Raw genomic sequence first — 12,873 nt, forward strand, 5'->3', positions numbered from 1 at the left:
AAGTGTTGTGTTATGTGTATTTGCAGCTCATGTCTGTAGTGTGATGTGTTGTCGGAATGTGCAGCGCGTTTTCTAAATGCTGCACGTGTGTTGTCAAATTGATGAAGATGTTTTCTTCATCTTGTTTGTGTTTTGTCTATTTGCATGTGTTTTCTTAAACTGCAATGTGACAATTTGAGCATTACCTCCCACACCCTCCCCACATATTCCCAGTAGACACTGTTCAGGCTGTCTCTGCCACTGCAGTATAGAATATGGCACTGGAGCTTGCAAAGCTCAACATTTTCCAAATGTGAATACATCCCCAGCATGCAAATGCAAAAAAACACACCTGCTCAGACATATGTGCTCTCTCTCTCTCTCTCTCTCTCTCTCACGTTCTCTCTCTCTCTCTCTCTCTCTCTCTCTCTCTCTAACACACACACACACACACACACACACACACACACACACACACACACACAGTACTCACTGGAAGTCCAGGGCTCTTGACTGTAATGCAGGGCGTAGTTGCTCTCAGGGCTCCACTGACTCCATGGTAGTATTTAAAGCAGATCTTAGTCTCGGCTAAGAGAGCCAACACACAACAAAGGATATTTTAGGTTTTTTTATGATATGATGAAAAACATTACTACTTTACTACTATAAAATGTATGTGAAGTGTCTCTCTTTATGGTGGAGCAATCTGTAGGGAATGTAACATAACATTGGAACATACGCTATGTGTGTGTGTGTGCAAGTGTATAAAACATTTAGTCCCAGTGAGAGTGTCTATGTTTACATGAATGAGTAAGAAAGTCCTATGTATTTAGTTTTCTCTGAGTGTGTATGTGTGTGTGTGTGTGTCACTCACGCTCCATGAAGTAGGGCCCAGACTCCAGTCTCCAGACGATCTGCCCCCTCTGAGTGCCGTTCACCCCGCGGTTCTTCGAGTCCCATACATTAGCAGGGCACGTCTCATCTGAGGAAACACAACACAGCCCGTGTGAGCGGACAGTCGCTGTGGGTTTGTGTGCGGTTTGTCAATGTCTGTGTCCATGTTTGTTCCACAAAACACAGGTCCAGTTCACCGTCTGTGCCTGAGTGCCTGTGTGTATCTGTCTGTCTGTCTGTCTGTCTGTCTGTCTGTGAGTGTGAGTGTGTGTGGGTGTGTGTGTGTGTGTGTTTGTGCCTCAGTGTTTGTCAAATTCAGTTGTCTTCTGTGTCTGTGTGTGTGTGTGTGTGTGCGTGTGTGTGTGTGTGAGCATACAAGTCAAGCATGAGCTCCAACTCTTTCATTAGGCCTCAGAGGCATTCATGTGTAAGTAGGTTTTATTTTTTTGTGGCTGCACAATGCTCAAGAACATCTCTGTCACTTGAACTAATGTTGCTGCTGAGAGTCCATAATCACTCTCTGTAACTGTGTGTTTGGATGGACAGATATAAATAAAGCAGTTTTGACACTGAATAAATGGAACAGTACAGGCCGCTCATCAAGGCTCTGACTCAAAGCAACAGCACCAAATCTGCCTCAACGGCACTGAGTCAATGTGCCGGGAAACAGCCGAAATAGACCTAAAAGAACTTATAATTAGCATGCGATGGAGCCGACTAGGTTTCAATCTTAAAAGAGATGAAAGCCAAGGAGACCCAGATTTGTCAAGGAAGATCAAACTAAACCACCCCGACTCGACGAGAGGCTCCGCAGTCAGTCAGGTGAACTGGAGAGATCACACAGGGGGAGACACAAATGTAGTGGAGGGAGAGAGGCCGTGAGAGGTCTGAGGTGTAAAAGTTATGGAGGTGACAGATGGCCAAACTGAATCATCGCTCTCTCTCTCTGGGGCTATATATAAAATACTGGGTTCCTGAGTCAGTTTTGCCTGTCCTTAAAGATCTCTGCTCTACTTCCCCATGGTGAAACAAGCCACCTGCAGATGCCCATCTGTTCTGCTCTCCTCGACTCCTTCAACCCTCTCCGCGTCCCCCTCCCTCTCCTCCTCCTACTCACCCTGTCTCTCTCCTCTCCTCCTCCTCTTTTACTTCCTGTCTCTCACCTTGATTAGAAAGGACACTGTCTGATTGAAATTATTTGTAAAAAAAATCTACTACTAGACTTAAAATTACTAACAACGATGATGAAAACTAAAGCTACTCGAAATGGCAGAAATAAATGGTTATTCCACGTATGTGCTTGAGACAAATATATTGATTAGGCCTATCAATAAACCTCTGCCACATGTGAACAGAATATGCTAATGAACATGTTAATAAACAGAAATGGTGAAATACTGACCACTGGGTGTGTTTGGTGATGAGCTCTTCTATTAGCCTCTGCTCAAGGAGGATATAGAGTCTCTTTATGGGATCAATACATGTCACGTTCAGCTCAGAGACCCAATATCCCACTGTTTGAAGTGTGTGTGTGTGTGTGTGTGTGTGTGTGGGGAGGGGGGGGGTTGTACTTGTGTGTTCCACTTTGATCAGTCCATTAACTCCACTCAGGTTTCTCTCTCTCTCACACACACACAAACACACACACACACACACACACAAACACACAGATGAGAGCGCTAGCGAGAGAGACAGACAGAGACAGAGAGAGAGAGAGAGAGAGAGAGATAGATAGAGAGAGGCAGAGAGAGAGGGAGAGAGAGAGAGAGAGACTGCATCCACCTTCCTCTTTCCCTGCCTCTGATATGTTTCTATAAAGGAAACTGAATCCAGCAAATTAGCCATTATGGCAGGAGAGCACTGAGGATGGGGCCTGCATAAGTAATTTTAATGCATAATTTATACACAGAATAAGTGAGAACACTTAAGCTCCTAGGTAACATGATATAGCATTGGTGCACCAACAGGAGGTACCCTTAAATCCATAACAAAGCCAGATTTTAGCCAACAAGTGTTCCATATCATGGGATAAGTGAATTAGCTCTCTTGCTGGCCATGTAAGGTTGGGGGTTGGGGGGTTGCTGACAGGATGCTTTTAGGCCTTCGCTATAGCAACAAGAACAATAATATGCTACTGATCATGGCACAGTATGGAAGACAGAGAATGTATACACCCAAAAGAACTTAGACAAAAAAGCCATATAAGAAAATGATTCACTTAACATGAAAACATGATGCAGTAATGCAATGCGATGCATGATGAAAACCTGATTGTCAACACATTACACTCAAACACTATAGGGAGTCCCTGCAAATCTGTGGGTATTCTGCCTCTTTACATTATGCCAAGGGAGCCACCCACGTTGGATACAAGTAATTACATTGTTTTTTCCAATAAGCGGGCAATGGAGCACTCAAAGAACAGTGCGTGTCGAGAATGTCAGTAAACCATGTTAAAACAGCTGGCTGCTGAGCCCTTGGATTGAATAATGAAAGGCTCTTTCCTGCAGGAGAATGCAACTAGAGTCATGTTAGTCTGCATAAAAGCTAAATAGCCCTACAGAGGCATTTTATGGAACAGATTGTTCTACATTAGAACAAATGCTTAGTGCTTACTTTGGTGCATGGGAAAATAATTTCACTTACTGTACATAAACAGACTTTGACTACAACCTCTGTAATAAGTTACTAAGTATGTTATTAGTGTTATTCTACAGTGACATGCTACAAATGGTCTGTCATCCTACTGCTTAAACACATATGTCTGCTATAAAGAAGAACATTTCAGTCAGAAAACCAGGGAAACCTCGCACAAACCCCACCTGCAACTGAAACCAACAAATCAGGGGTAAAGGAAATGCCATGGCACCTGGTCTATTTTTCTCCAGGTGGTAAATATTGGCTTTCTGGCAGTGCCAAACAGGCGCCCTCTGTTTTACAGTCCACGGGTCGATCAAGAGAACGGCCTGAAGCCAAGACCGCTTGACTTCCTTCACCCCCCTGCCAGGACCTCATTGAAATAAGTGGCTGTTGAACCCAATCCATCAGAGCGTTCTGAGAGGGCCTATTAAACGAAAGATGCATTTTTACTTTCTTACAGGACAAGACTGAGTCTGAATGTTCGTTCCTAACTACTATGCAGATGCAGAGCATTAACAGCTACAGGAAGAACGTGTGAAGAAGTCCCGTGAGATGATCGAGGTGAGTGTTAACAAGCTCCAACGAGCCTGTGCTAAACTGAGAAAGGTATGCATCTTGTGAATTATACATTCCTCAGCATTAACAATACGAACAGCTTTACATTTATCCTGCAATTAACACTCTGTTTTAAGTCTGTCTAAGTATATGCAGAGGAACCTTTGCATAGATATAATTTTGAATAAACTGCACAGCAGCAACTAAATGGCACAGCAAGTGGCTAAAAATGAGACCTTGGCAATTAGTGCATGACAACACTCGTCTTTGATGGAGATAATTTCCAAATGTGTGCGTGTGTGTAACTAAGATTATTAGGTGCCACTTAGTCTGCATATGTACAAGAGCATGTTTAGACCAGAAGTGATAAGAAGGGACGAACTGTGCTTCTTTCAATCTTGTGCAAAACTTCCATCCTTGCCTCGAGCGTCAGAAATCCACCACGTGGTTATCCCTACTGAACGCTAAACTTCTGTCTATATAAACCTTGTGCGATGTGTTTATCATTGCTTCATTTTCAGCCTTGTGCTGGGAGTGACCCCGATTGCAATTGTTGTTTGTCTAATAAATATACTTATATGCAGCTCCGGAGTCCTGAGGTAACTAGAGTGAATTTTCACCTAACAGTTTTCATGTCCAGGTGTGCTAAACAATCACTACCAGACTTCATAAAGATGTATTTTTCTGTTTTTGTCACGAATGATACAGAAGATGCACCAACTGCATACACCATTTATGTTAGCCTTTGAGAACATGAAATATGACGTAACTTGTGTTGTTGCACAAGAAAGCGGTCTTGGTAGCCTTATTTTCTTATTATATATGTTACTGTGAGTAATATCATCAGAAAACACAATAATAACTTTCATAGCTATGCTGATACATAACTATACATTTTCGTTGAGTCAAATAACATGCATGCCTTCAGCTCCCCGACCACTTATTTGTCCAAAAGTAATCAATGACTGAGCATTCATTTTTTTTAATTCAATGAAGACAAGACAGAAATAGTCTTAGTTGTCCCTAAAGCTTAACTAGAAGCACTTTCTAAGAGGCTAAGAAATCTGGGTCATCAAAATAAAGTGGAAGTAACAAGTTTGAGTGTAATTAAATTAGACCATGATTTAAGTTTCAAATCACACATAAGCAAGGTGATCTAAAAGATATTGCTGTTTTTAACTCAACAGGATGCTAAGAAGCTCATCCATGCCTTCATTTCATGTAGAATGGACGACTGTAATGCTTTGTTTACTGGCCTTCCATAAAAGTAAAATAGGAAACTACAGCTAATGCAGAAGTCTGCTGCTAGACTTTTAATGAAAACAAAACAGAAGAGAGGGCAAGTTGCTCCTGTTCTAGCTACACTGCACTGGCTCTTTGCATCGCTTAGAATAGACTTTAAAGTCCTTCTGCGCGTCACACCACTTCCATCACTGAGTCCCTGTTGTTTTATGTCCGTTCACGAGCCTTTAGGTCCTCTACAGCAAATCTGTTAAACATTCCGAAAGTCAAGAAGGCAGCCGCCTTCATCCAATACGCACCTAAACTTTGGGACACTATACCTAAAAAGCATTAGAGAGGTGAGCGAAGTGGGTATTTTTAAACGGCAACTAAAAACATTCCTTTTTAATATATATTATTAGCTAAATACTTTTACTTATGTGATCTTCCTTATTTTATGCCCCTTGGATTGAGTGGTTCATCTATGTTTATTGTTGTGTGGTTTATACATTCTTATTTTGTATTTTTTGTTGGTATGTAAAGCACTTTGAGCTGCATTTGCTGTATGAAAAGTACTAAATCTAGACAATGTACAAGGAGATCAGATAAAGAAGTGCACAGTAAGTGTGAGTTAGGCATGTCAGGGTAGATCAGATAAAGAAGTGCACAGTAAGTGTGAGTTAGGCATGTCAGGGTGTTAGAGGTGTTAGGAGAGGAGGTGATCTCAGAACAGATGAGCCTTCAGGAGATTTTTGAGGACACATTCGCATTTCTCTATCAGAGAGGGACTCCCCTGCCCTGATAGCATTTAGAAGCTTGTTTCACCATCAGGTAACTGCAAATGACAACAGTCTGGACTGAGAATGCCTTGTGTGTAGGGATGGAAACCCAAGACGGCGTTCCTCGGAGGAACACAGTGGACGAGAAGGAGCACAAGCCTGTATGACTGAGTTCAAGTAGACGGGTGCAGACCCAGACATCACTCTGCAGGCAAGCAATAGTGACCTGAAGAAGTCGATCCGAGCGGCCATGGGCAGCTAGTGGAGGTCGATGAGCAGTGGAGTGACGTGCCCTTTTGGGTTGATCGAAAAACAAGACGCGTCGCCATATTCTGGATAAGGATTTCACTGTGCATGCTGGGAAACCCGCTACAGGGGCATTGCAGTGGTCAAGGCGAGAGAAAGCCATGGCCTGTGCCAAAAGTTGGGTGACGTACTGAGTCAGGAAGGGCCTGATTTTTTATATGTTGTATAGTGCAAAGCGGCACAACCGGGACACAAACACAACATGGTCTGAGAAGGATAGCTGACATCAATCATCACGCCCAGGTTTCTCCCAACCTTGGTTGGGGTGAGAGATGAAAAGGCGATTTTTCCGTTGATATTCTGATTGTCACTAGCCTTGTCCTCTGTGATTCACAGCCCCTGATTTAACCCTACATAATAGAGTGACAACGCTCATCTGTACGGACGCCGCAGCAACAAGCCACAACTCACCGCGGCATGTCACAGGACAAAGTAGCCAAATCAATCAGAGGACAGTGGGGACCTGGGGACCAGAATTTCCAGAGGCGCACACACAAACACACACACACACACACACACACACACACACACACACACACACACACACACAAACACACAGACACACACACACACACTTCCTCTCTATCACACTGCTGCAGTAGAGCTGGACCCAAATGCACAACTATATAGTATAACTGTATAGGCAAACTTTGAAACAAAAGGGGTAAGCTTTACTTGTTCACAGGTAGGTAAAAACGGGGCAAGTGCAGTGAGACTGGGTAAACCTAACAAGAACATTGACAGATAAAGAACTGAAAAAGAACACATGGGCTTAAATACACCGTCCTAACATTAGACAGGTGGGACCACAGTACAATAAACTAAGGAAACAGGAGGTAACAATAGGGGCGTGAACAATGACACAAGAAACAAAGTTAGGCGGGTGGGGTCAAGAGGACGATCCAGAGGAAGGAATGACAGAGGGGGCCACTCAGAGGGACGCCCCAGAAGAAGAGCAGATAGACGGGGATGCTTAAGAGGATGGCCTGGAGGCAGGGCAGACATGTGGGGACGATGCTGAAGACGGAACTCCGCAGGGGGCCATTTAGGTCGACGACCAGGAGGCAGGACTCAGACGAATGCAGAGACCCTTTGGAACCCAGGCAGGGTCGACGAATGAACAGACTCAGGAACAAGCTGGGCATCAGCCGACCCAGGAACCGACATGGCATCAGCGAAATGTGGAACCAACTCTGAAACAGGCCAACTCAGGATCAGGAACCAACATGGAAACAGGAACCCCCTTGGGGACAGGAACCATCTCAGGGACAGTGCATCAGTTGATTTGCAAACAGACTCATAAACAGGGAGGGTGTCGGCCAACTCTGGTACAGGCAAGACATCAGGCAGCGGGACCTCCAGACTGGGCTGCTGATGTCCGAAGTGCAACAACATTGTTCAGAGCCACGCTTTCTTCTGGGGAACCTTCTAAAAGCTACCCGAGTTCACCCGAAATGGAAATGGAAAAAGAGGGGCAGGCACTAGTAATTGGAACTAAAGCTGGGAACCCTGCTGCAAAAATTCTCCCTTCTAGATTCGGGTCTGGTGTAGTGAGACCCACGGCATCCGTATCCAGAGCTGGCATCCCTGGTTCAGGAGCCGCTGGGCTGGAGAGAGTGGTAACCTGGAGCACTGATGAATCAGGCTGGAGGCTGTCTGGCTGGTCGTCTGGGAGGTTGACTGGGTCTCAGTAGGCTTTAGGCTAGCAGACTGAGAAGCTGGCCGAAGGCGAAGCTGGCCCAGCCTAACCACCTGGGGTGCCGGCTGGAGGCTAGCCAACTTGGGAACTGGATCAGGCAAGGAGCTAGCAGACCAGGGGCTAGCCAACTCAGGAGCTCTACTAGGCAGGGGGCTAGCAGGCCAGGTGCTAGCCGACTGGGGACAGGCATGACAGGAAGAGCGGCATAGGAAGACGGGGCAGGAGTAACCCACCTGGAATTTACATGGTGGGAAAACAGCTCCCACCTAGCAAAGGCAATCTCCTGGGTGAACGTAGGGTCTCGCCTCTAAATGGTGTCAAGTAAATTCAAAAAGGCATGTTCCTTGCCAAGAAACGTTTCTCTCTGCCCACACCAAAATGAGTCCCTGAAAAAGGCAGATGGTCCATTAGCTTCTCGGCTGGGTCCATGATTTATGGCCTGTCAATCTGTCATGCTGCTGTAGTAGAGCTGGACCCAAATGCACGACACATAGATAAACATTTAAACACAAAGGGGAATCTTTACTTAATTTAAACACAAAGGGGAATCTTTACTTAATTTAAACACAAAGGGGAATCTTTACTTACTCGCAGGTAGGTACAAACAGGAATGGTGCAGTGAGACCGCGTGAAACCAAACATGAACACTGACAAACAATGAACTAAAGAAATACACAGACAACAAGGCAACAAGAGACAGTTGGGACCAATGATAGCATAAAATAAAGAGTCAGGAAGTAACAAAGGGGATGTGTTACACAAGAAACACTGGCGGCGGTAGAGACAAGGCAACAGAAGCACATGACTAAGTTAATAAACAAAAGAGCACATAGCTAACCAAGCAAGTAAACAAACATCCCAAATCATGAAACTAAGATAATGCCAACCCAGAACCGTAACACTTACTTTCTCTCCATCACTATTTTTCTCTCTCACACACACAGGCACCAAAATAATCATCATTTAGCTTCCAGGGTCATGCCAACGCCAACTGGATACAGACAAAAACACAAGCCTCCCACACACACACAAGCAAGCAGCTCACAGACACCTACATACACACACATACCAACATATGTAAGTAACCTCTTCAATGTAACCATCCACCTCACACACAACCACACACCACCACACACATGCACACATCCATCAGGTCCCTTCATATAAGCCTACTTTAATTAATGAACAACCAGCGGTGGAGAGCATTTCTGGCCCACTTGCTGAATGGCAAGTCATCAGCCATAAGGGGTCATCTATCAGCCCCTCCAGAAAGCCTCACGGGGCAGACGGAGCCCAGCTGCCAGTAAAGGAATCCCAGTCCGACCTCAGGGATCAATAATGGGCTAGGAGCGCAGGCTTTGGATTGTAGGTGGGAGCGGTGGCGGTGGCGGAGGTGAACGGTCTCTGGAGAACCTGTCTCAGGACTTTGCCCTCCCTGCCGGGATCAATGTGGAGCTGCCTCAAGTATGAGGATGGACTGGCTTTCTGTGGAAAATCACTCTCCATAGGCAGCGTGTCACTGCCCTGTCTGGCTAAAGACCCCACTACCAGAGGAACCTTCAGATACCAATAATAGCAGGGGTAGTAGTACTAGTAGTTTAAGTAATGGTGGTTAGCTACATGACTGCCGTGTTATTGGATCCATCCTCTTACTCTGCATGCTCACAGTTCACACAAAATAAACATCCCCATCCGATCCACTCTACTTTAGCTGAAGGCCAACTTGTGTAGAGTTCAACACAAGCAATGCTGATGTTGTCAAGCAAAAGCACTGTTCTACCTCCAATAAACTAAAAAATGGTAGTGGAGACGGAAGCCACCTGTTACCTTACACTGTGTAATGTCAGTTTAAGGTCTTCATAACCTCAGACTTTCTTCAATTTAGTAAAGTAACCCTGGAAAGACTGGGCCACTGGCAAAGTACACCACCTACGCTGCTTCTCTGGAAAATAGGATTAAATAGGTGTTTATCAGTACACCAATAAACAAACAAAGTCAAGTTACATTACACAAGTTTCGCTGCCATAGCAAGCACATTCCCGTCACGGAAATGTGACACTCTGTGGTTTGTTTGTTTGTTGCATGCCAGTCAGGAGGCTCACATCCAAAGTCATTGGCTAAGTGAAGGTAAAATATGAGCGAGACAGCTGGCTCTGTGTCTCAGAGTCCGGTTTGAGGGACTATTTTTACCATGGCTACTCCACTGCATCCTGCCTAGTCAGCCCTGCAGGACTAACGGTAACATAAATCAGATTTGTTATTGTTTGTAGCCCTGCTTGACTCGTCCTATCCCCAACTTTACTCTCTCTGTGTCCCTCTCTCTCTCACACAAACACACACACACACACACACACACACCTTTCATTGTGGCTATGGGAATCATAAGTACTCAGGGCCTAGCAACAGAGCTAAGTAATTAGGGATGACCTTCACTGTGAGTGAGTGAGTGAGTGAGTGAGAGCAAGAGCGAGGGAGGGAGTGGGGACAGTGTGAGAGTGAAAGAGAGGGATTGAGTAAAGAGACGGAGAGAGAGAGAGATAAAAGGCAGCCAATGACACAGTGTCTCCGCACCAATGCACAGCTGACTCAGCTTTTTTTCTTTCTTTCACTTTTCTCTCCTTCTCTCTGTCCCTCTTGTTCACTCTCTCTCTCTTTCACCCAGACACCCCCCACACTCACACACAGACACACAGACACACACGCACACACATGCTGACAGCTTCACAGGTCACAGCCTGGCTGTTTTCAGCTCCACCAAGCGTCAAAATGGAGATCCATCTCTAACCCCCTTTACTCTCTCTCTCTCCCTCCCCCCCCTTTCATGCACTCTGGGCGGTAACAAAATGGACCTTGGTCCAGAAATATCAGTGTAAATGAAGAGACCATTAACAAGTCTCTCCTCATTTAAACACCTGTCCCATTATATCACTCTCACTTATGTCCTCCCAACTGGGCAGCTTCATCACCAGCCAACCATCTCCTGACAGCCCCTAACAGGCTGTCAATCAAAGCTTCTTGTCTTAGAGCACCTACTGGTCTTAAAGGTAGCTTCAAGAAATCCAAGTTGGAGGATCTTAGTAATCTGGTTTATCACTTCACGCAACTCTTAAACATGCCCAAGCTCTCTTTATTTAAAATATTCAGATTAGCATGCCATCATGTGTGTCCCCCTAAGAATCAGAAGGAATTTGAATTTGATAATTACCAAATATGACACTTGGAGTTCTAGTCAGTCAAAGCAAATTGGTCTTTCAGCTGATTATTGGATTTTGTACTCTATCTTATGAAGCAGCGGCCAGGGAAATTATAATGTAATAATGATAATGATAATCAGCTATAAGTGCCCATTCCACTAAAATATGGACACTGAAGTCACACTCCACAATATAAGCATTACAGTCCCCCCAACCCCTCGCTGTGTTCCCCCTCCTAACCCCACACGGTTCATACAGGACTTCCCTGTCCACACTGACTGGCTCCAATACTTCAATCTGACAGGTAGGCTCTGAGGCCTGAGCAAAATGGTGAACGGTGATCTGGTTACTTTTCACTGTGACATTGGCGCTGAAACACACAGGGTTGCTGCTGCTTGTCTCACACCCACCGATTTGGTAGAGCCCGATCCAGTCGGTGGCGTCCACTTCCTCCTTGATGTCCCAGGAGATGACCAGGTTCTGGCCGCGGCCCAGTGTGAACTGGTAGGTGGACGCCGTCAGCGAGGAGCGGCTCTCCGACGTCACCAGGTCCGTGTCACTGTTGGCCCGCTGCAGCCCCAGGGGTGCGGCGTCACCTGTGCCCGAGCGTGAACCTCCAGCCCCTCCGCTCAGCCCCCCTCCTACTCCGCCACCACTGCCTCCACCCTGGACGGAGAGGGTGCGGAGGTTCTCGGGGCTGAGGGTGTAGCGCATGTGGGGGCTGCGCCGGCGCACCACCAGCAGGTGCTCGCGGGCGGTGGTGGTCATGACAGAAGGAGGGGGGTGGTGCGTGTGGTGGGGGTGCGGGTGTGGGTGAGGGTGGGAATGGTGAGGGGAGTGGGAATGGTGAGGGGAGTGGGGGTTGGAGGAGGAGGTGGGGTGGGGGCGGGGGCGGGGGGGGAGGACCGCCGTGGCGAGGGAGGGGCGAATGGTGGAGGCCGGGTGGGACGATAGACGAGAAGGAAGGTATGAAAAGGGGAGGGGGGGGGGTTAGGGGTTAAGGGGAGGGGGGTAGAGGGGGAAGTAGAGCCTCCTGCCTCCTTTTCAGGAATTGGGTGTTGCTGGCCTGTCAGAGGGTCCTCCTCCTCTCCCGTCCCTCCGGACCACCTCTGGCATTTAACGCTCCCTCCGCCACGCCCAATCACGTACTCACGAGGCGTCCAATCTGATGGGATTCATCCAATCCCACTGACGGACGGGGCGCGGTCCACCTGCACCTTCCCCAGGAAACTGTGATGATGTATTTCCTGTTTTGAGTTGTGTTCACAGCGCACACATTCTCTGAAGGTGGTTTCTCCCCGCCAGTTTCTCCACAAAGACAGGTAGCCTGCCAACAACACCTTGCCAAGTACTGAGGCGAAAATCCTGGGAGTTCCCAAATCTTCACACACCAACCGCACCACTACAGCCCCATGGTGCCATATCTGTGCACTGTGAGCCAGCGTTGACGTAACAAATACAAAACCATCATGCTTGTGTCCTGGAGCTAGGAAACAGCTACAGAATACCCCAGTGTCTTCTCACATTCATCAGGGAGAAGAGAGATGAAGGGAACGGAAAAAATGTGTGGAAAAAAGAGAGTGTGTCTTCTCTGGTAAGGTCCTGA

The 12,873-nt window shown here is 46.5% G+C and overlaps 1 protein-coding gene across 1 annotated transcript in view; it reads right to left on the reverse strand.

Annotated features, from left to right (window-relative positions):
• hecw2b (HECT, C2 and WW domain containing E3 ubiquitin protein ligase 2b) overlaps positions 1 to 12,129 on the reverse strand; it is a 38,263-nt gene extending 26,134 nt beyond the window's left edge. Inside the window, exons 1-3 of the mRNA XM_012823383.3 lie at positions 11,678 to 12,129; positions 854 to 961; positions 473 to 567 (exon numbers count right to left, since the gene is read on the reverse strand). Of these exons, the coding sequence (XP_012678837.1) occupies positions 473 to 567; positions 854 to 961; positions 11,678 to 12,035 (561 nt within the window). The 5' untranslated portion in view covers positions 12,036 to 12,129. The remainder of the gene's footprint in view (positions 1 to 472; positions 568 to 853; positions 962 to 11,677) is intronic.
• Between the last annotated feature and the right edge of the window lie 744 nt (positions 12,130 to 12,873).

Source organism: Clupea harengus, chromosome 21 (assembly GCF_900700415.2).
Source record: "Clupea harengus chromosome 21, Ch_v2.0.2, whole genome shotgun sequence".
Taxonomy (NCBI): domain Eukaryota; kingdom Metazoa; phylum Chordata; class Actinopteri; order Clupeiformes; family Clupeidae; genus Clupea; species Clupea harengus.